General features: G+C 36.5%; 2 protein-coding genes across 2 annotated transcripts in view; one reads left to right on the top strand and one right to left on the bottom strand.

Annotated features, from left to right (window-relative positions):
* Nucleotides 1-25,164, bottom strand: part of ZNF804B (zinc finger protein 804B) — a 478,055-nt gene that overhangs the window by 426,154 nt on the left and 26,737 nt on the right. The gene's annotated exons all lie outside the window — the stretch shown is intronic.
* On the top strand, nt 15,877-16,635 carry TEX47 (testis expressed 47). The gene has a single exon (XM_037152412.2). The coding sequence runs from the start codon at nt 15,877-15,879 to the stop codon at nt 16,633-16,635; it is 759 nt and encodes a 252-aa protein (XP_037008307.2).

Here is a 25,164-nt window from a genome sequence, read left to right as displayed (position 1 = left end):
CAAAAAAAAGCTGTTGATTTTTTTATCTTTTAATTCACAAATAAACAAATGCATTTGGATTCCAATATAATAAAAACATGACTAAGAGGAATGTTTTATGAAGTATATGTCTTTTTATGTAGTATAGGTCTTAGTAAATGACCTAAAAAAATTGAAGATTAGCCTGGTTCTTAAATACATCACTGGAAGCAAATTCCTAACAGCTAAGGATGAGAAACTGTATACAAGTCACACAACTGGCTCCCACCTCTGCTCACTCATTAACATCACTTCTCCCAACCCCATGAGCTGGGATCACAAAAGAGACCTTAAGACAAGACTCAAATCTTAAGAGTATCCTTTTCTTTTATTGTGGTGCTGTCTTATTATTGAAAAGTTACACATACACACACACAAATGTGACAGACATTGAATATGGGTCTATGGTAGATAGGTGCATTATTCTAGGAAGCAGATTCAGGATGAACCCATCAAACAATGACTAGGCCAGTCTATTTCTTTACCTTGTAAAATGATTTCATGAAACTGCTAGATGTGAAATTAACGTCATACTCTCAGCTCTATTTATGGTAAACACAAGGTTACCCTACTCATCAAACAACAATCAAAGAGGTGTGGGCTTTTTCAGAATGAAAAGTCCTTGACAAAAATTATAATCATAACTAAATTTAATTATAGCAACTGCATCAATACTCAAGTTGTCTTTCTAAAGAAGTTGAAAACCCTAAAAAGGAGGTGATCGAAATAGTCTTAATATTTGACCCTAAAATGAATTATATAATTCTGAGACTTATGACTTTGTAATTACATTTTGATTCATCTTATATTATTAATAGTTGGATGTTTCTCAGTATACAACTGAACAGAAATGGTTTAGCCAACTGAAAATTGTTACAAGAATACAAAATATTCACAGAGTCATAAGTATTTCTACAAACTAGATCAATGGTTGGTAGTTAAGACTTTCTAGTTACTGCAGCCAGTGTCTCACCAAATGTGATGCTTAGAGTGTCTCAAGGCTCAGAGAGACAAAACAACTATTTATCCATATTTCAGAGTGCAAAGGCACAGCGTCTAAAATAGCTCTGCCTAGGAACTCTCTTGGAATAAGTATCCTTATTTAACTGCTTTTCCCATGAGATCGACAGGAGCACATAGGTAGCTGAAAAGTTCTGTCATAGAAACAAAGAACTAGGGTGAGAAATGAAGCAAGAACCAGAAAGGCATCCATGCATCTCTAGCAGATGCCAGCACTGAAAGATGCTGATGGAGGACCAGATGCCTTTACTCCCTCACTGTGATGTTACTGTGGACCCTAGGAATTTGTCTTCCCAAATGAAGTAGTTACCCTAGCATATTTCCATTACCTGTAACTCACATCCCCAAAATGTGATTGTGCCTTATAACTACATATATTAAAGCAGTGATATCTAGTTCCTCATGAGTCTAAAATGTCCTCAACTACTAATGTTAGTAGTTGTGGTTTCTGACAAAATATGGAATTGTTCTGAATTAGAATGGGCAAAAGGACCTTAAATTTAGTGTAGCCTGGAAAGGTTGAAGGATAATAAAGTCTCTTTGGGTAAATTAACAAAAATCTGTTTAAACATTTAGGGAAAAGCAATCATTAAAAATATTTTACCACGTTGCTTTTACTATATTGCTGCTCTGGTTGTATGAAATAAAAATGATATGGTTACTCACACTTGGATTAACATTACTTTTACTTTAAATAGAAATGCATTTTATAGCTTTTAAATTCTACCGAAATCCTCATTACATATATGAAATACAACAGTTTAGTAAGCATTTCTGACTTTAAGATTTTGCCTTCCAAACATCCTGAATACAGTTATTAACACCATTCAACATGGTACGTACCATGTTATTTCCCTGTGTAAAAACATTGAATGGTTCTCTATTGAGTATCACAAAATTCAGATTCCTATAAGTGTTGTTGAATAGCTCTAGCCACCATTTTACTTACTGAGAAGTACTTCATAAGAAATATTATCTGTTTTAGTATTATACAGTATTATATGTTTTACATATATAGTGTAAAATATATATAATGTAATATATATGTAATATATATATGTAATATATATAAATATATGCTTTATCAACCTTGCTGTTAGGTGAGCACTTGAGGGGAGTAATAACAATTAGCCCATCCATGCCATGTTTTCCTTAACTGTAAAAGGAATATGTTGTGTTGGTGGTGCTAAACTCTAAACTTGTATTAGTTTAATTTTCTCGATTCCACTGATCAAAGTTAAACCAAAAGCAAGCACTATAATAGATATTAAATTATTGACGATGTTTTATCCTAATTGATTTTAGGGCCAGAGCAGATCCTTGTACTAAAATTATGAAGCTATTACTCCAATGATAATTATCTTCATACCTGGAAAGCAAGTTTACTATTACTCACAAGATTTTTACAGTCATGAAACACTAAACTAAGATTTGTTGTGCTTATGACACCTGACATAACATGCACTAATAAAAGAGGAAAAGTAAACATTAATTCACAGTTTAGTGTTAGAAGTGTCCAAAATCTCTGTGGAGAACTGACAATCATCACATATCTTCAGAGTACACAGCACAGCATCCCATTTCTGGACTTCAACTTCCATACTGGACACCATGGTAATTAAAAACAAGCAGAATGCTAGCTTTCAACAGAGAACAACCTAGGATGATGCAGCATAATTAGCCTACCATCTTTCTCCTTCACAATCCACCGTGAGTGCTTCCATTCCTCCCACTGTCAGTGTTTGGAGGAGTGGTCTACACTTTGAATGCTTACTCTGTATGGACTCACTCGGTGACTGCAACCTGGCTTCCCTCAACCATTTACTGAATTTGTTTTTCTAAGTCTCCAGGAAACGTCTAATTGCCAATATTAAAAGATCACCTCAGTCCTCAAGGTTTTTGACTTCTCTTTAGAATTTTGTCATTACCACCCACTTTTAAACCACTTCTACATTGACCTTCATGTCCTTGCATTTTCCCCATCTATTTCTGTTTGTTGCATCTTTCATTGGCTCCCTTTTGCACACTTGTAAAATTAGGTGTTGCACATGGTAGTACTCTTCTCCACATTCTTGTTTTTTTTTTATTAACTTACAATCACATTGGTTTCCATGGTTTCAACCCTTCCCTCAGTGCAGAGGACTATCAAATTTGCATCACAATCCAGATTTCTCCAGATCTCCAGACTCTGATTACATTTATACCTGAATGTTTCTATGGCAATTCCCTTCAACATAATACACACAATTTTTTTCTTAGTCTGTGCTTTCTCCTCTATCCTCCGTCTGTATAAAACAAACAAAAAAGCATCAAAAAAGCCCCCACATTCTGCCATCCCAATTACTGACATTCAAACCCACAGAGTCATCTTTGAATCCTTGCAAATCTCACTTCCCACATCTGTTGATCACGTCATGTCTAACTTGGTGATAACTTGCATATCTTCCCCAGTGTTGATATATGCTTTAGTTCAGACTGCATGCACTCAGCTAAAATCATTAAAGAACCACCTTTATCCCAATCATATCCTTTAGGCCAGTCATACAAAGATCTCACGTTGCACAAGGTTTTTCTGGACTGAGGTTCTATAGTAGGCAGGTAGCCATGAGCAGAGGAGAAACAATAGTCCAGGTATAAAATGTCACCAGGGCGGAGTGCCCCTGGTACCTAGCAATGAGAAAAACTGGGAAAACAAGGACCTCACCCCCAGGGCGACCTTTCCTCCCCTTACATATCACCAGACTCCCTGACCTCTCATAGCAGTTCATGCTGTTAGGCCCCTCCCTTGACCTGTCCTCCTTGGCATGTCAATAGTCATGTGGTACATCCCCTTAAAGGAGGAACACTGGGGCTGGAGAACAGCCTCATACAACTCCCACAGAAACCCTGGTATGACCACGCCCCTAAGCCTTAAGCCCTCAAAACAGTGAGGTTCTGACCCACATCAAATAATCTTAGCAACAAAGTCTTGGGTCTGTTGACCACAGAGACAGAGTTTTGGTCAAACTAGAGATGACATTTGGGCCTCTGTTGTGTTTCAACTTCAGGCCCAGAAAAGCAGCAAAACCAGAGAAAGCAATAGCAAGGCTGATGTCAAGACCAGCTGCATCGACTAATGAGCCCCTGCCCTGGCTCTGACCAATCAGTGGAGATCATGACCCTAAAAGGACACACTTGGAAAAGCAGATGAATATTCTATTGAGACCCTCCCCTAGAACCTCCCCTAAAACCCCCACCTTTAGAGAGGGAATAAATACCCTAGGACAGATGACCCACCTGATCTCTCTGTGGAGAATGCCCACACAGCTCCCACAGGTGCATTTTCCTTGCCTCTCTCTCCTCAGCTCCAAGGGCCCTTCTTTTGCCTCTGTAACACATTTCCTGATCCCATTTCTTGTACATCTCACTCTTCTAAATGAAGAGTATGATTTTCTAAATAAACTTTCTCTTATAGTTTGAGTCTTGGCTCTGAATCCCTTCTTGGCCAGAACCCAAGTACTGAGACTGCTGAACCAACCGATGTCCAGTCTGACTCCACTGGTCTACAGTTCCTGTGCTGTGTCTTGATAACTGCTCCATCTTTCAACTCTATGTGTTCCTATCTCAACTAGAGTCACTAACCCAAACATCCCTGAGTGTTTATCCTCCCCATTCAACTTAGCCCAGGGTCTGCCATTTTACAAGTTCTGCCCATCAGCAGTCTCTTAAGCTAGACTCTCCCAGACTCACAAATAGTAAATAGTCATCACCTTCCACCACGTGATTATCACAGCCTTATTGATTTCTGTTATTTTCTTTTCCTGAGACAAACAGTAATGTAAAAATACTTAAATTCTTTTGAAAATATAAAACAGTTCTATACCACCAGTTTTAACATTTGGCTAGATGTCTCTCTACTTGGGTTTGAACCTATTTTAAAAAATAAAATTTGTGGCTTTGACCAGCTAGCTCAGTTGGTCACCCTAATATGCCAAGTTGTGGGTTCAGTGCCCAGTCAGGGCACATACAAGAATCAATCAATGAACGAATAAATGGGTGATATAATAAATCAATGTTTCTCTCTTTTGTTCTTTCTCCCCTCCCTGCTCTCTCTTAAAATAAATAAATAAATAAATAAATAAATAAATAGAATTGGCATCACATGCTACATACAATTTTCTGTGTTTTATTTTTTATTTTAGAGAATAACTGTTTTGCCCTGGCTGCTGTGGCTCAGTGGATTGAGTGCCAGCCTGCAAACCAGAGTCACCAGTTCAATTCCCAGTTTAGGGCACATGCCTGGGTTGCAGACCAGGTCCCCACTAGGAGGTGCATGAGAGGCAATCACATATTGATGTTTCTTTTCCTCCCTCCCTTACCCTCTCTAAAAATAAATAAACAAAATCTTTAAAATATATACTTAAAAAAACAAAACAAAAGAATAACTGTTTTGTGTGCATTTAAAATTGTATTCAAAAATGGTTTCAGAGCACCATAGTATTTCATAATTAACATATCTAAGTTTTCAAAGTTTTTCTTTTTATGATTCATTCTTTTTTACTTCTAATATTTTATTTATTTATTTTTAGAGAGATAGGAAAGGAGGGAGAAAGAGAGGGAGAGAAACATCGATGTGTGAGAGATACCCATTGCCTCTCACATGCCCCCAATCAGGGACCTGGCCTGCAACCCAGGCATGTACCCTGATGAGAACTAAACCTGCAAACTTCTGGTTCACAGGCTGGGTTTAGGATTCCTATAACATCTTTACATTAAAATGTCAGTCACTTTATTTCTTTATGACATGTACCTGGAAGACACATTAGCTAGTCAAAGAGTATGACATTTTTAAGTTCATGATCCATATCATAAATCACTTTCCAGAAAAGCTAAACCAATTTACTCTTCAACTGGAAGAAGGTAAGAACACTCATTTGCCAACTGCGAAATTCTTAAAAGTGTTCGGGCCGCCTCTAGCATTTCCCATCTCTAATTTCACTGCATTTCACAGGCAACTTTCTAAAATACATACTATAGGCACTTAAAAAATCTCAGTGATTCCCTACAAAGAGTAAAATGCCAACCTCTGAGCATGGTATCCAAGTCCTCCGCTCACCGGCTGCAACTTCCTTTTCTTCTCCTTTTCCACTCCTGCCCTCGCTCACCCAATGGCCTAGGCCAGCAGTTCTACTCCAAGATATGTTTAGAAAAACCTGACGAGGCTTTCACAAATACAGGGTCCAGCAGAAGTAACACCTGCTTGAATGAGTCTGGTAGGGTAATAATACGTGTGTAATAATTTAGAGTTTTAATTTGAACATTTCACCTAAAGTGTCATGCGGTGTGTTATGTTACAGAATTACATGCTTACGATTTCTAAATGAAAGATTTTTTTAATAAAACAGGGGCATTATTTGTGCCAGACCATGAGCTCCAGTCTATACTAATTGAGAATGAACCAGGAATTGGCTCTTTAAAAAATTTCCCACCAGGTGATTCTAATAGACAGCCAGCGTGTAAGTCTCCACAGTTAGCCCACTCTTTCTTAAAGTGAAATAGGTAGAGACACTGGAAGAACACTTGTTTAAAGTTCTTGGACCTCACTTTAAGGTCACTAATTCAGACCCTTTAGGCATCTGGACTTAACAAACCTGCAGATTCCATGGTTTGAGAACTACACTCTAGCCAAACCAGATGATTGCCATTTTCTTAATGAAGTGCCGCATTTCCCAGCTCTGTAACGCATGCCCTCTGCCCGTATGCCTCCACCTTACAGAGTCCGATCCACACCTTTCCTGAGCCCCTCCCCTCACCCACCCTCCATCCACCCCCACAAATCATGTATTTTTTTATGCCCAGCTTAAATGCTGGTTCTGCCAGCCAAGTTTAATTGTTCCAGCACTTTGTGGTTTTAGGGTTTATATCTATTATAGTATTTCTTCTCTGCAGCCCCTGTAATTGTGGAGACTTTAAGCTTCACTAACAGAACTAAATTTTTTATGTGCTATCTTACTCACAAGACTATCTCCATAGTATCTGGCACATTTTTTTTTACAGATAGTAGACATATGTTAAGTGTTTGTATTGAATAAAAAATATTCCCACTCTCCTTGATAAATGATTACCAAACACTGCTCTCTAATGTTTGGGGCAAAGAAGCTATTCTGAAGGATAGCTTTCTTTGTTTTATAAATCTTCAAATATCTAGTAATTTGGTAACTAATCTCCCTCTGGTTTGCTCTGCTAAATCAGGTATATTTTATCTACTTAATAGTATATATATATATATACACATATATATATACACACACACACATACATACATATATATGCTTCTAGTTGCTAGTAATTTATTTAAACCCTGAATTGTCTAAATAAATAGACAATAAATTATCTAAATAGATAGTACAAATAAATAAAATAATTTATTTACACTGATTATTTAGATATGTCAGAACATAGAAAAAGTTAGTGGAAGTGATTTAGCATTTTCTCCACTACTCCAGCACATGGGCACAAGTGAAAGGTTACAGTGGGATCTGGTATTCCAGGTACCAGAAATCAAGTTCAGTTAACACACATCTTCACCTTCTAAAGAAACAAATCCAAGAAACAGTCACAAAGCCACTCCCCAACTCTGTTTCCTGCAGGCAGCACCCAAATAAGAGCTCTGCTTACACTTTCCAAGTAACCTCAAGCACCCTTTCTGCCGTGGTGATTCCACAGCACTGACCATCGTTCCCGTGGTGTTTATTCTATTTCTCCCCATGCTGCAGTGATGCATGGACGTCTCATCATCCCTATTGGACTCTCAAACTCCTAGAATTATGTGCCAGGTGTTTCCCATGTTTGTGTTTCTTACAGTGCCTGGCTTATCATCTGGCACACCAAAGGCCTAAATGTGAGATGAATGAAAACATAAAGACATCACATCAATTCTGTTGAATCACAGGTATGATGGAGCGGTTTTCCTTTCAAATTACTTTGTCCAAACCATACACTATCTTCTACTTCCTAAGGAACTGTCATGTCACAGAGGAGCAAAGAATGACCCCATGACCAAGGATAGAGAAAGGGAAGAATTTATCTTCTTTTTTCCTTGGTGGAAATAGTAAGAATATTAAGAAGCTGTTTGATGTGTACGGGGTACTGCAATATGCCACATATCAGTTCCCTGTTCTATAGACTGTGGGCAAAATTTTTATTGTATAGGGTTGTTTGAAGATTAAGTTAATTTAATATAAGTAAAAACATCTAGTATATGACACAAGGTAAGTAATCAATTAATGGTATTTAATCTTTTAATCCTTCTTATCTGCCTTATGAAGACAAAAAGATGCTGAGAGTTTATAGTTTCAGAAACATTTGGTTCCAAAGAACAAAACCAGTGGATAAAGTATATAGTGAATATTAAGTGCACTGCTTGACATGAGTTACAAATGTATGTTATGTATTTCTGTAAGAGAAGTTGGATAACAAGAGTAGATAGGTAGAATAATTGAAAGAGCTCTCCTCAGCGTAATAAGTTTTAATTCAGGTCCCTGCCACTTGTCAGCTTTTGAACATGGATATCTACTCTAAAGAGATTACTCTGGAAGGAAAAACGTTCATGTATCTTTCTCCCATTAGCTGGTAAAAGAGTTCTGCTTGAGTCACCACCTAAGGGGCAATAATGGGCCCTTAACAGATGAAACACACAAGGACTGTAGCAGCTGGGAACTCAGATGCTGATAATACATTGAAAGGGGAGTAAATAATTAAAATTAATTACATATACCAGTCAATCAAACTATTGACACATGTTGATTCTATTTCTATCTGCTGAAAACTCTACTCTCAACACATAAGTATTTGGTTCATGAAAGTCAAGGACACAGGTCAGTTGTTTCAGATAGTCATGTGATAATGAGACTAAAATTCGGAAGAAGCAACCAACTGCACAACTAACAATACATTGAGAAATGGGAAAATACATTGGGAAAATAAAGGTCAAACTATTACTTATGGTGGCAAAAACTATTGTGCTAAATAGTTTGAATAGGCTGAATTACACAGAAACTGCAATATTAAACAGTTTTGAAGTTTTAGAAATAAAAATTTTATATATTTTAAGCCAACATCAATTAAGAGATTATCACTCTTTTAAAGAAGGAATGGCTTAGTGATATTTTGTATAATTTATATAAAAATTATAATTATAAAGAATTATCATTTTTCTTTTAGGTTTATATTGGAAGAACCAAGATGTATAAAAGAAAAGTGAAACAAAAAACACACATGGGGAGAAAAATCACAATTGAGCTCCTTTTTATAGGGGCAAAAAATATTTTTAAAAAATTGGCAAGAATGGTGTCATGTGGAGGAAGAATCTTACCTACATATAAAGTGGCTCATCTAACTTTATTCAATCAGAAGGGGCTCCCAGCTAGCAATGTTCTATAAAGTCTCCCACTGCCTTTAATCAAAGTCAGTGTTAGATATCAAACCCTGAAGTTACATGTCCCCCTTTTTCTGCCTGGTATAATCTATCACTGGGGATATGAAATGAAATGGAATGAAATAGCCCTGCCTAGTGTGGCTCAGTTGGTTGGAGTATTATCTCATAGACCTAAAGGTCATGGGTTCAATTCCTGGTCAGGACTTATATGAGAAGGCAACCAATTGATGTTTCTCTCTGTCTCTCTGTCTCTGTCTCTGTCTCTCTCTCTCTCTCTCTCTCTCTCTCTTTCTCTCCAAAAGCAATGAAAAAAACACCTCAGGTGAGGATAAAAAAATAATAATAATATTAATAAAATAAAGTTACTCTGGACATGGTAAATGTATGTGCTCCCTCTTCTAGCATACTATAAATGGTAGGTAAACAAGGAAAAATTGTAAAACTAGTCTATTAAGGTCTTTAAGTTCATGCTCTTTCTTGAATAGGTAAAGAGAGAAAATCTAAAAAAAATGCCTTGGTTAAAAGAAAACTCTTATAAGCTGAATAGAGAGCTAGTTTTTTAAAAGAAATAGTAAATATCAAAAACCCATGATTTTTTAATTTTTAAATTTAATTATTGTTCAAGTACAGTTTTCTGTCTTTTACTCCCATTCCAGGCCACCCCCACCCAGTGCTCCCACCTCCCTCCCATTTCCACCCTCCTTAGTTTTTGTCCATGTGTCCTTTATACTTGTTCTTGTGAATCATGATACATTTTGAAGTGAGTAAAAAGACTTTGTAACAGAACAAAGTTGAGGCATAACTTTTAGGAAACATAAAAAGGTAAAAACCAAGGATGTTTGCCTATGACATAAGACAACAGAATGGCACTTTGTTGGGGCATTTTTAAAGAAAATAATAGTTAAAGTGTTGACAATTAAAATTTGAAAGCATAGTGGTATATCTAAGAAGAAGAGTTGTGAAGAAGAATACAATTTGGGAATTTTCTACAAAGAGAAAATACTGGAATGGGGGGAAAGGTACAAGAAATAGGAAGCATAAATGGTAGGTACAAAATAGGGGAGGTTAAGAATAGTAAGGGACATGGAGAAGTCAAAGAACTTATGTATGACCCATGGACATGAACTAAGGTGGGGGAATGGTGGTTGGACGGGGCACACAGGGCAGAGGGGAATCAAGGGGAGAAAAATGGGACAGCTGTAATAGCACAATCTGTAAAATATATTTTTTAAAAACAAAATGGAAACTCAGTTTTTTTTCTTTGTTAACCCCAACACGTTAGTTGTATCTGCCTTGAGCTTTAAATTTAGAAGGAGTCCAAATCACAGTTGGACTCAGCATCAAAGACTCCATAGCCAATAGCAATATCAATCATTCAATTTAGAGGCAAGAGTGACATTAAGAGCCACTCATCTGCCCTCACAAAAGAGAAACACAGATGGCACTGAGTTAATTGGGCAAGGAGAGAAAATCTGCGTGATGAGGTTTTCTGTGCCTCCGTGTTGCCCAGAGTTGGCTGTGAGAAAAAATTGGGCTGGGTCACCAATGGAGATTTGGGGGGAAATCCCGAGAAGTACAGAGTCATAGAAACCAAGGCAGGAGAGGACCATAAAAGAGGCTGTAGTCAACATAATTACATTTGGAAAAGCAATAAGATGAATAAAGGGGAGGACAGTCCCCAGACTGGGCAATGACAAGTTTCTGTGCACCTTGGGGAAGGTCATATTGTTTCAGGGATTAATAAAGTGAATAACAGTGACAAATTATAGTCAATTTTTATGTACCACACAATTGAAGAATTATTAAGTCACCTCTCAGCCTCCATTTTATGGGATAATTTATCACTAGATATTATTAAAACCAGATAATTAGTTTGGATAACACAAATTTTATGGACAAAAAGATGCTCTGAGGTTTAATTTTTAAAAGTTGAATGAGAATGTTTTCTGGCCTTGTTTAAAAATTATGGCTTAGAGCTCGCATGAATGCAATTTTAAGATATGGTATTATTAAATGTTTATTCCAAAAATTAACTTAAATTCTCATTAAATTCAGAAAATCAAATCCTATAGAAGTTTCTTATACAGGAATACCTCATTTTATTGTGCTTTTTAAAATCGTGCTGCACAGATACTGAGTTTTTTACAAACGGAAGGCTTGTGGCCACCCTGCCTGCAGCCAGTCCATCGGCGTAATGTTTTCAACAGTCTTTGCTCACTTCATGCCTCTGGGTCACATTTCAGGAATTCTCACAGTATTTAAAAATTAATATTTTATTTGTTATGGTGGTCCATGTTCAGTGATCTTTGATGTTACTATTATTTAGGGCTTTGCCCTGAACCATGACCATATAAGACAGCCAAGTTAATTGATGACTATGCGTGTTATAACTGCTCCACTGACCAGCTCTCTCCCTGACCTTTTTCCTCTCCTCAGGCCTCCCTACCGCTGAGACACAACAATATTGTAGTTAGGCCAGTTAATATCATTACAATGGCCTCTAAGCATCTGAATGAAAGGAAGAGTTACATGTCTCTCACTTTAAATCAAAGGTAGATATGATTAAGTGCAGTGAGGAAGGCATGTTGAAAGATGAGAGAGGCTGAAAGCTGAGATATGCTGAAAGCTAGCCATCTTGCACTAAACGGTTCAGACAAGTTGTGAATGAAAAGAGAGAGTTCTTGAAGGAAATTGAAAGTGATACTCCAGTGAGCACACAAATAAGACAGTGAAACAGCCCCATTGCTGATCCAAAGTTTTAGTGGTCTGGGTAGAAGATCAAACCAACCACAATGTTCTCTTAAAGTCAGACACTAAGCCAGACCAAGGCCCTAACTCTCTTCAATTCTATGAAGGCTGAGAGAGGTGAAGAAGCTACAGAGTAAAAGCCTGAAACTAGCAGAGGCTGGTCTATGGGATTTAAGGAAAGAAGCCATCTACATAACATAAAGTACAAGGTAAAGCAGAAAGTGATGATGTAGAAAGTGTAGCAATTCATACAAAAGATCTAGCTAAGATAATTAATGAAGGTGGTTACACATAACAACATATTTTCAGTGTAAATGAACAGCCTTATAATAGAAGAAGATGTCATTTAGAACTTTTTAAAATTTTTATTTTAACTGTTGTTCAAGTACAGTTTTCTGCCTTTTACTCCCATCCCAGCCCACCCCCCCAATGCTCCCCACCTTCCTCCCATCTCCACCCCACCTATTTTTGTCCATGTGTCCTTTATACTTGTTCCTGTAAACCCTTCCCATTTCCCCCTGAAATTCCCTCCCCTCTCCCCTCTGGTCACTGTCAGCCTGTTCTCTATTTCAGTGTCTTTGGTTATATTTTGCTTGCTTGTTTGTTTTAATGTTTAGGTTCCTGTTAAAGGTTAGATCATATGGTATTTGTCTTTCATAATCTGGCTTATTTCGCTTAGCATAATGCTTTTCCAGTTCCACCCATGCTGTCACAAAGGGTAGGAGCTCCTTCATTTAGAACTTTCATAGCTAGAGAGAAGTCAATACTTGGCTTTAAAGCTTCAAAGAACAGGCTGACCCTCTTGTTAGAGGCCAACACAGCTGGTGACTGTGTTGAAGTCGATGTTCATTTACTATTTTGAAAATCCTAGGGCCCTTAAGAAATGCTTAATCTATTCTCCTGTGCTCTATAAATGGAACAACAAAGCCTGTTTACTATGTAGTCTGTTATATGTCTGCTGCTCAGAAAAAGGGATTTCTTTAAAAATGATACTGCTCAGTGACAATATACCTGGCCATCCAAGAGCTGTGACAAAGATGTACGATGAAATTAATGTCGCTTTCATGCCTACTAACACACCTCCACTTTGCAGCCTATGGATCAAGGAATAATTCAAATTCTCAAGTCTTATTATTTAAGAAATATTTGGCATAAATATTAGCGATTGTCTGATGGATCTGAGCAGAGTCCATTGAAAACCTCCTAGAAAGAATTCACCATTCCAGATGCCATTAAAAGTACTTGTGATTCATGGGAAGAGGTCAAAGTATCGATATTGATAGTAGTTTGAAAGACACTGATTCCAACCCTCATCGATAACTTTAAGGGGTTCAAGACTTTGGTGGAGGAAGAAACTGCACACATGGTAGAAATCACAAAAAAACTGGAATTAGCAGTGGAGCCTGAAGATGTGACTGAATTACCACACTCTGGTGATAAACCTTGAACAGGTAAGTTGCTTCTCGTGGATGAGCAAAGAAAGTGGCTTCTCGAGATGGAATCTACTATGGATGAAAATGCTATGAAGATTATTGAAATAACAACAAAAGGTTGAGAATATTGTACAAACCCAGTTGATAAAGCAGGGTTGGAAAGGATTGATTTGAATATTGAAAGAAGTTCTACCATGGCTAAAATGCTAATAGCATGGCACATTAAGGAGAGAAATTTTTCATGAAAGGAAAAGTCAGTTGATAAAGGAAACTTCATTATTTTATTATATTAAGGAATTTTCAATCACCCCAGCCTTTGGCAACCACCAGCTAAAAGATTATGACTAGCTCAAGAGTCAGATGATGTTTAGCTGTGTTTAGCAATTAGGTATTTTTAATCAAGGTATGTACATTTTTAAAACATATTCTATTGCACACTTAATAGAATACAATATAGCATAAATATAATTTTATATGCACTGAAAGACCAAAATATTTGTGCAACTCAGTTTAATGTGATGTTCACTTATCAGGATTGTCTGTAACGAAATCTGCAATATCTCCAAGATATGCCCATAACAGAGTCACCATTACATAGAATCTGATGTGTCCTTATAGTCTTCAATTAGTTCATAAATAATCTCCTTACTTGAGGTGGACAGAGGAGGGGCACTATTGAGAGCATGCTTGATTGTGCTCAATGTATATTACTTTAGTTTTCTCTCCCGTAAATTGTGGACAAAAAGAAAAGAATACACCTAGAGAGATGTCCAGGTCCTCTACCTGTTTGACTTAGAAAGGCATCTGTCTAAAAATAAGCCATTCTGGAAAAGAAGCCTTCATCTCCCCTATCAGGATGTTGAGATGTCTGTTGAGACACCCTCATTAAATTGAGAAATGGAAGTTGCCAGAGCCCTCTGGCCCTTTAACACCACTGGCATTCTGATTCACCAGGTCGCCGTGGCAATGAGAGCACAGTATAAGATACTCTGGCAGTTGGAACAGTGGTGAAGGACAAGCAGGATCTCAGGGACAGGTCAAAGAAAGAAGCCTTGGAGAAAGGAATACGTTAAGTTGATCTGGAGAGGAGAAAAAGTTTGTAAGTTAAATGTAAAGGAATTTTTTATTTGATCCCCAAGAATGAGCCATTTCTGAAGTTTGTTGATAGAAGAAAAAACAAAGAATCAAAACTAGTTCCTTTCAAGGTTTACTATTACTATCCAGTCAACATTATTATTAACTTCCAGTGTAATGAATAAAAGGTAAATAAGTCAATTAGGACCTAAGAGATGCCCATATATAAAAAATATGATTGGCCAGTATTATGAAAAAAATTGGGAAATTACATAAAATACCACTTTCTTAAAAATGACAAATCAAGGGCAATCTGTAATCAGCATTACATAAATAAAAAGATGTTTTAATGTGATGCAAAGCTACTGTCGGTGACTATCAGCAGATATATTCTTTCTCTCTTTATACATATGTATACACACATACATATAGATACATAGATGATATAGATATAGTCTGGCACAAATAATGCCCCTTTTATTACAAAATCTTTTATTATAAAATGATAAGCATGCAATTCTAAAACATAGCAATATCACACTCAAGCACACCATATGACATTTTAGATGAAATGTTCAAAGTAAAACCATAAATTATTACACCCATATTATTACCCCACCAACCACACACAAGCAGGTGTTACTTTTTGACAACAGTATGTGTGTATATATAAAACATATATATTACATGCAGCTTCATACAGATACATCCATCCCTATCTCAATCTCTCTCTCTGTGTATGTGCATGTATAATTCAAGGATGGAATGTTGAGAAAAAAATGGACTATAAATGGAAGAAAAAATAAAAATGTAAACAAAAACAGAGTGAGCTTCTCTAGATCAAGTTCTTTCTTCTTTCCACTCCCCAGTTCATTGCAGTTTTTTTCCTAGGATACGAGTGTTCGTTATTTCATGGTAAACACACAAACACAAAAATCTTCATTATTTAAGTCCTGTTTTAACATTCACTTTCATTTTGAGGGCACTGCTTATTGATAACACTAGGAAGGGACTTTGCTGCTTAGTAGCATTTGACAAACTGAGTAAACTCTCTTTCTTTTTGTCAGAATAAAATTAAGAGTTCATCACTGAAGAAGTATCCTTGTGATGCAAACACTGTAATAAGCTAAAAATGGGAATCCTCTAGAAGAATAATTAGGACTCATCATGTCTATCTCAGTCAAAACCCGAAATGTCAGCAAAAGACCTTTCCCGTTGGAATCTCTTCTACCACAAGTCCCACGAAGCGATTACTTGCACTTTCAGGAAGAGAAGCAAAGACTGCAGCTAAAGAAATTCCTTCTCGATAGGATGTTTCTAGTGGCCAAGACAAGACCCAACATAGAAAAAAAAGATATCACAGAGTACTATGAACAAGTGTTTCAGTCAATTTCAAGACATCACTTAGAAGAAGCGGTAACGGGATTACTGCTCATATACCCAACTTCCATTCTGCATATCCTTGAGTCCTCCAGTGGCACTCTGCATCAAATTCTTTTAGATTATCTTAACCGCAAGAAGGATGAAACAGAATTTTTTATCGAAGGCATAAAAATTATAGTAGTGTCCCATAACATCCCAACAAGAGTCTTTCTGCAATGGCATGTGTCGGTAATAAAAGTGCCAGTCATGTATCTTGACGACGTGACACAGTCACAGACCCTGAAAGAGGTCATCACCGAGTTTCTCACCCACACTCATAAACTAGCACTCTACCTCTTTAAGACTATTAAAGTGGGCACTAAAGGACCAGGTGATAACTTACACCAAGGTGCAGCTGAATTACTCCCCCCGCAACAAATGATAAAGTACTTGTACAAATCTGAAGAATTCATGGACCCAGAAATGTTTCTGAACATGTATTATAAACCCATGCATGTCACTTTTGATTCTGAGGTCGTGTGGCCCGCTCCTTCCCAGTTCTAGGACTGAAAGAGATAGTGCAGTAGATGTGGTCAACTCCCCTATGGAATTTATGCTACTTAAACAAAAGGAAAATATTTCCAGAGTTACTCATCTCTTTAGGCAAGAAACACCACTGTACACACAAAGGTTATATACTAATTTTTACAGAGTATCTTGAGCTAAACTTGAAAATTTTTCTCTTCTGATATTAAGTTAAATATATTATTTGAATAGTTGCAGTAGTTTAATAAAGTTCTCAAATGTTAACATTACTTTGATGGAATGACTTAATTTATTAAAGAGAACTATGGATGAAAAAGTTCAGACACTTAATTCAGATTCTTACTCACTCTCTGAACAGTCAATGCACAGGGGCCACCAAACAGAAACAAATTTTAGGAAAGACCATTTTGCTGTGGGAGCACAAAATTTAGGGCAAAAATACAATACCACCCCTGAGTTGCCTGCAATTGAAAGCTTGAGGCAAATATGTATAAAAGTAAATAGATATAATATGATATGATGATATAACATGATATATGATATAATATATGATCGCTATTATAATAGCCATACATAAAAAAGACTTTGAGATCACCAATGAAGGAGTAATCTCTATGCAATTCCTGAATTCAGAAAACAAACTCTAAACTTTGAAAATAGTTCAAAGCTCACATATTCTGGACTATAAATCAAGAATATTGAGACCATGATAAAGCTAAAGAACACAACGGCTTTTCCAAATGACCAGAAACACAAGGTCAGAAGGCACTGTACTCTTTCTGCAAAATCTTTAATTGAGCACCTTTCACGTGACATGTTGGCCAGGTGCGGGGGGGTAGGGCAGGGCACACACGAGACAGGACTCGTGTTCACCACTAGAGCACTTCTAAATAGTCCACATAAGATCAACAAATTGGTTAATTTTTTAGTTACTTCCTATAAAGCAATGAATTATATGCAGTTTCTGTAGATGTATTTCAAGTTGATCTCTCTCTTCCTTTACCCTGGATTAATGCTTTTTTGCATTACTTAAAATGTTATAGTTTGTTTTAAAAACCAAATAAAATTCATGTTTTCACTACTTTGATGATGCTTATGCCAAATTACTTCAATATCTTAAAACACTGTGGTTTAATAGAGAAAATTGCCAGTTTAGTTTCGCTTTTTATTTATTTGACTTTCAGTACCTTTAAAGAAAAAAAAACCAATCTCAGTATGCACCTCAAATTTGTCATATGCAGGTAATTTTTCATAATTTCTTCTATATCAGAATTAAATTTCATAAAAGACCATTTATGCTTTTAAATGTTGTAATATAGATTTATACACAGAATGGCATTTTCACTTTTAGCTGACCTCAAAGTTTCATTTATTTAAATTTAGTGACAAAAAGAGTATATTCTAGATAAAGTGATAATTCTTTTGGTTAAGAAAGAGTATATAACTTACAAATACCAAGTTAGTAAATATTAAATACCAAGTATTAGTCAGCAATGTGTTATTTACTCTTTAAACTGTAAAAAAGACACGGGCACACATTGAAACTAAATGTTTAGTGACAAAATGAGTGGGGATAAGAGTAAATGCTCTCCAGGTAGAGGAGAGAAAGGTGTGATGGGAGAGGGGAGAGAGAGAGAGAGAAGGAGGACAGAGAACAAGGAAGAAATAAACTTTGGTCTAGGCTTTTAAAGGATGTGAGAAGTTTGGAGGGCAGACCACCATATTTAAGAAAACAGAGAATGACCAGAAACAAGAAGGAAAAAATGAACAATAAATGTTTATTGGATCAGATAGAATCCTTTTAGCAGGGTAAATTTTGTTTGGAAATAGTATTTTCTAGAATTAGCTAGTACAGTTTATACATACAATTATGTATTTAAGCAAATAAAATATGGCAGGTTATATTTTCCAACACTGGCCACTGTGATATATCCCATCCTACATGCTCTTCTCCCAGGATGCCCTTCACATTCCCCCCATCACAGGATGTGGCTTGTACATCTCTTGCCCTTGAATTCAGACTGACATTTGTGACTGCCTCGACCAACAGAATACAACAGCAGTGATCCACGTGGCCTCAAAGACTAGCTCACAAAAATGCCATGCACTTTGCCTAGGTCACTTAAAGGCTAGCTCTTGGAATCTAAACAACATTGTGTCAGCAACGGAAGCCATTTTCCAGATGACATCCCCAGGAAAGGCGCCAGCCAAATGCCAGCTGTACCACTGGACATGTGGATGAGTGAATCTTCAGGTAATTCCAGACTCCAGCCTCCCAGTCAACCTGGATTTTAAAACAGACCAGTTGACAGTGTGTGAAGTAGTCAGAGAGAGAAGCTGGTCCCACCAACCCCTGTCCGATTTACAGATTTGTGAACAATAGTGACTGTTGCTGAGTCAAGCCACTAAGATTTAGAGGGCTGATTATCAGCAGTCTGGGACAATAAGATATACTCATACTTAACAGAAATAATATTGTATACATAAGTAACAGGAATAATATTATACATAAAATTTAATCATGTATAAATTTCTATTATATATGCAATTTCATGTCATTTCTTGACTCATCTATGAAACTAGTATGTATTGAACATCTGCTAGTAGGTATTTACTTGGGGGGCAAGCACTGTGCTAGGCACGAAGTATACAAGCAACAGTAAGGTGTGTGTCCTCCACACTGCCTAGCACACACCTTCTATTAGTCTCACTTTCTGGTGAGAAAAATAGTAGGAGAAAATTAATTCAGTCACCCAAGATAAAAACAGTAAAAATGAGTCATTTTGGAAGAAGTTATAGAAAATATCTAAATGATAACATTACTGATTTAGTATACTGTTATTTTACATTTAAAGAATTAAGGAAGTGTCAACTGTGAAAAAAACTGAAAAATAAGAACAAACTTGTGCTGTTTATTTATTTTAGTGAACTTACTAGAATGAGTTTACTGAAATGAAGGTTGCCCTCCCTAGCAGTCACCATAGGAGGGCTGATTCTTGTTCCTGCGACATCATTGCTGAAAACATTTCATGACTCTTTTATTGCACATAAAGAGGTTTACAAATCAAAGGGAGATTAAATATTTTAGTAACATCTAGTTTTTTCATCACACCAAAGTGTATACTTCAATTTGATTTGTGACTTAATATTCAATCTTTATTCATAGGTACATTTGTTTTTAAATATTGCCCTCACTGTCATCGGAAGATCCGTTGTCGCTGAACATATTAAAAGAGTGTGATACAGCCTCTATGGGGAAACACAAATAGGTTTTCAGTGATGGTGGCATTATTGCAATTTCTATATGGCTCACTAATGTTATGTCTTTAAAGGGGACAACACTCGCTTAGCTGTATATGTTTGGAAAGACTTGATAAAAATGTGGAAATATTACATTTATACCCTACAAATACAATTTGATTTAAGTGAATCCAAAAAAAAGTCTCATTAAACCTTGGGAAGACTCCTAAGGTAATTCTCAATTTAAGGAGAATCATGACTTCCTCACAAGAAAACTTTACATAAAACCAGAGTACAAAAGTTAACCCAAACAGCAAAAGAGTATTTTAACTCTGAACATATAACATTCAATATTTATATACCAGTGAATATGTAATGCAAACAATGAATATTTAATGAACATGTAACATTTAAAGGGTGTGACCTGTACTATTCTAACCCTTTTGTTTTGATACGGATATCTTTACAATAGACGGACATGTCCATGGGCTTATGCTTATTTCACACTCACCAAAGGTTTTCAGAAAGGTTACAGTCTTCTTGAAAGATCATGAAAATTATGTTATTTGAAAGGAAAATCCTCCTCCAGGTAAATTTTAAAGCTCGACTCTCTTCATTTTAATTAAAGAGGTATTTGAATTTCTTCATGGAGAATTATCGGTGAATACAAATACATTTTTACATTTAGTGACTTTATCATAACTTTAGCAACACAAAACTACATCTCAATTCAGTTAAAACTGTCTCTAGTTGTCAAATGCTCTCAATTTCCATGAGGAAGTAGAAATGAGACAGTCTATCACCAACTTCATATGACAAGTATTTTATATTGTAATAAATTACTGAATGTGGCATTAGAGTTCTCCACCTTGTGGTCAATGAGGTAAATTTCCAGATTACCTGCTGATAGAATTTAACATAATATAGTCCACACGTTTTTAAGAAAATACAAGGAAAACCCTCCAAAGGTAACTTTCGAAGCTCTGTTCTGCTCCCTTTGTTTTGCAGATAAAGATTCTGAGACGCAAAGACATGAAGTCTTTTGCCAACAGTAAAAGCAGAGTTAATAACAGCTGTCCCCTCTTTCTACCTCACTAATTTAATTAATTGTGGTCACAGTTAGGTGTCTGGATTTAATTCTAAGTGTGGTCTTCACCACCGCATCATACCCACCCATGCGCCAGTCCTCACACAGTACCTTTTCTAGGGATCCTACTGGATTTGCTCAGTGATCTCCATCTCCAAGTGCTTCTGATAGGATGTGCTGTCATTCCTGCCACCACTATGCCTGCAGCCTGCTCCCCCACTTGCACTCCGGTTACTATAAAATGGACCACTCTCCACTCAGTTGCCAAGTCAGACACCTGGACACCGCTGTCATTTCCTCCCTTCCTTTCTATCCCTGACAGCCAATCAACCCAGGCCCACCCGTCCTCCACACTAAGTATTTCTAGTGCCTGGCCTTGTTTCTGTGCCCTCCTGAGGGATCTCCCCGACTCCAGTCTCCTCTCCCTCCTCTCTCTCTTTCTAATCCTCACAATACTTCTACCAAAGGTAAAGGCAGTACAGCCCAAGCTTTAAGAGAGCCGCCTCTGGTATGAAATTGCTGTATGGAAATCTGGCTCTATAACTTTCTGTAGAGCTGTAATTTGTTTCTTCGCCTTTCTGCCCTCAGTTTCCTCATCTATAAAACGGTGTGGTAATGATGTCTATATTGCAGTATTAGTTATGGGCATCGCATTAAATAATGGTGTAAAGATCCTATCATACAGGAAGCCCTCAACAACTGTTATTTCCCTGATCAAAATTTTCCAGTGGCTTTTATTTCAGCTGCAGAATAAAAAGCAAACTTCTATTATGATCTGTAAGGTCGACTCTCTGATCCTTGTTCACTCAGCATCCTCATCCTTCTCGCCCTTCCCTTTCCTCACACTTTCCTGAACTGTCTCCCCATCTTCACATGCTCTTTGCCTTTAACTTCCTTCCTCGCTTTTCTCAGAAGAATTCTGCTTATCAGTTAGATTACATTTCCTCGGTGAATCTGTGCAAATTCAAGAACCCGTTTTCTGCCCCCAGTCGTGCACAGCGTGCGACCACATCCTAGCGATGTTCCTGCCACACCGCTGCTGGTCGTTTTCACACTTGCTCCCTTGCCAGCAACTTGTAAGCAACTGCCATGGGATTTTCTTGTCATTGTTGTTTTTATAGCTTCAGTGCTTTATTTTAAACAAAAATTATTTAAAATATCTGTAAGAATTTCTCTATAAGGTTAATTTTACTTTATCAAAATGGTTGTGAAATTTCAATATCACATGAATATCTCATGAAAAGGCTGCTGTATTGTTAACTAGATTTGGGCATTTGTCCATGAAGCTTTTTAAAATAGCGAGTCAAAATAGAATGGTTTCACCTTATCTGAAATCTTTGGTTTTTCACCCATAATAATTCCTTCCACTCTAATGTGGAAGGATACCAAGAATGCCTTCTGGAAGTGATTCAGCTGAACTTTTGTATTTATATATTTCTACTCACTGAGCCAAGTATAGAGACTCATTTCCAATTCATTGGATTAAAAATACTCTTTCCTGTTGGAGCATCTGAGCAAGCTACTAGTAAGATACACAAACTTTATTTCATATTTTTAAGATGCTTTCTTTATGTTCTTTGAGTTGCTGTTTTATTAGCAACACTTATCTGTTCTTTGAGATAGGTGCTTGGTAAGACATTCTATTAGTCTGAAGGCTCAGCTAATCTATATTTGCATAGGTCATTATAATAGCATAAATTTGATTATATTTTAATTATATTGTTCACATTTCTGATGTTTTTAAAATACAGAAACATTTTAAAGGCACTATATAAAAATGGTGTATTAAGTGTAAAGCTTTGAATTACGGAGGAAGAAATAAATGTGTTAGTATTGAACATATTCACATTTTACCAAAATTCGCTCCAGCATAATGACCTCCTCAGGGATCTCTCTCACTCAAATCTCTTTTCGCCTCTTCTTTTTCCGAGTTTATCCTATACTTTGCTTTTTGAAAGCAAAAATGATAGACTACTCTCCAACCAGCCTAGTTTTATCATAAATTAAAAACTATACACCTTGTAATATTTTAATTCTTTGATTTTTTCATACTCTATCTTATACAGTGACAGTTCTTAAGCATACACTCTGTTGCAACCAAACTCAAAATGAAAACAATAGACAAAACACTGAGGTGAGATGAATGACCTTTGTTATGTTCTTTCTCTATCACTAACTCATTATTTGCCTTTAAACAACTAATTTATTTCTTTGTGGAACTCTGCTCATCTGTGTCATAGAATGTATGAACATTGTAGAGAAATCCAGGAAGCTTTTGAACTGTTATCCACAAATATTTCTGAAAGCAGAGACCATGCTGTCTTGTAATGAGACAGACAGAAGATAGATTTAAGGTGTTTTATTTAAAATTTTAAGTCTAATGTCTAAATTAATGACTAAACCATCCTAACAGGGAGTAGTTGTGTGCAATATCAACATTTTCCTTTAAAAAAAAAGAACTATCCTGGTTGCATCTATTAGATGCCCTAATCTAACAGTACATGTACATGTACATGTACACACACACACACACATATATAATTCAATATACATATATATATATATACACACATACACACACATATTGAATTAGGACATCTAAAGAGCAAGTCTGATAGCAAAGTCAAATTGATAGTCAGAAGAAATAGCAAGACCAGGGCATTTTTCTTTAGTCCCTGAGAGCCATTGAAGATTTAAGCAGGGCATGATCACATTGGTTTTGAATGCTGAGTACAGACTGAACTGGTAGTGGGCATGTTAGTGCAGATAGGCTCCTTAGTAAGTTGTTATGAGTCTCCTGTCAGGAAATGGTAATAGCTTGAACTAGATTAGTGACTGCGGAAATGGATCTAAGGGGACCAATTTGAGAGATAATTAGGAGGTAAATAAACCTAGGTTATGAGGGAGAAAACAGTACCAAATATATTAGGTTTCTTGTTTCTCCAACAAGATGGTGCCATTTCTAAGGTAGAAAATATACAAGCAGTACAAAGTTTGTAGGGAAAGATTATACTTTTTAATTACTGATATATTATACCTACATCAGATTGGAACAATTTTTGTTTGATATTTCCATTAGCAATCCCTTCAGATTAGCTATAGAGCACACACATTATATTAAATTTCATACTTTGCTGATATAGCTAAGAAATAATATGAATTTTCTGACATAAGTAACTTCTAGGAAAGAAAAGTGAAAAAAGCAGTTACATAAATTAAAATGCATTCAGCTGACAAAGAAATTATTCTAAAGATTATGTTTAGTCTGGTACTCACCACAGTTCCCCTTAATCTTATGTCTATGTTCAGGGGAACTAAAAATGAAATCAGAAGGACTTACTGAGCTTAACTCCTTCTCTTAGTCAAATGAAAGTCATTCTAAACTTATTTATTGCCTCTCCTATGGATAGTCATATGCCAGGGGTCACATAAGCCACACATACATAAAAGGCTCCATATGACCCATGCCAATTTATTGGCATTACCATTTATCCCATTTGCAATAAAAATTTAGTTAAAGAGGCATCTTTTGTCATTATATTAAAGTGACTTATTTCTGTTTCTCTCAGTTAGTTACGGGACAACATGACATACATTGAATCCTTTTCTCTCTCTGCATTTAGTCATTCAGCATGTATGAATGGAAAATTTGTGACAGGCGCTTTGTCAAGCATGGGGGCTCTGGGTGCAATGCAATCATGAGAAAATAAGCATAATTTCTACCATAGAGAGTATGCAATCTATTTTGTCTCTCTATCCCAAACACACGAAAGAAAATTTTAAAAAGTGATTGTCATTATCATACATATATAAGTTGCAATGGTTTCCTAACTTTACCTAGTTTAGAGGACTCGGGGCTGCCTCTGAGGGAAAAAAGATAAAAGGATTTCTGAATGTTAAATAGAAGTGAGCCAAATGAAAGGCAGGGAGTAGGAGGGAAGTGTTCCTGGCAGAGGGTATATACATATATATCCTCCAGCAGAGGGATATTCTGAAACCTAAAGGCAAGAGTCATACCATGAGGGAAGAACTGAAAGAATTTCAACAAGGCAGTGCTTGAAATATGAGGGGAAACTATAAGAGATGAAACAACAGAGTTAGGCATGAGACCAGATGATTAAAGACGCACTTATAGCTACTTAAGTATCATGACTTCATGATACTTCATGTCCAGTGAAATGGGGCAGAGCTGTGTTTTAATCAGAGAAATGCCATAATTA

Source organism: Artibeus jamaicensis, unplaced genomic scaffold, assembly GCF_021234435.1.
Source record: "Artibeus jamaicensis isolate MK-2021 breed Jamaican fruit bat unplaced genomic scaffold, CSHL_Jam_final contig_787, whole genome shotgun sequence".
NCBI lineage: Eukaryota > Metazoa > Chordata > Mammalia > Chiroptera > Phyllostomidae > Artibeus > Artibeus jamaicensis.
The sequence above is the reverse complement of the archived record's forward strand: the minus strand, read 5'-3'. Positions and strand labels throughout refer to the sequence as shown.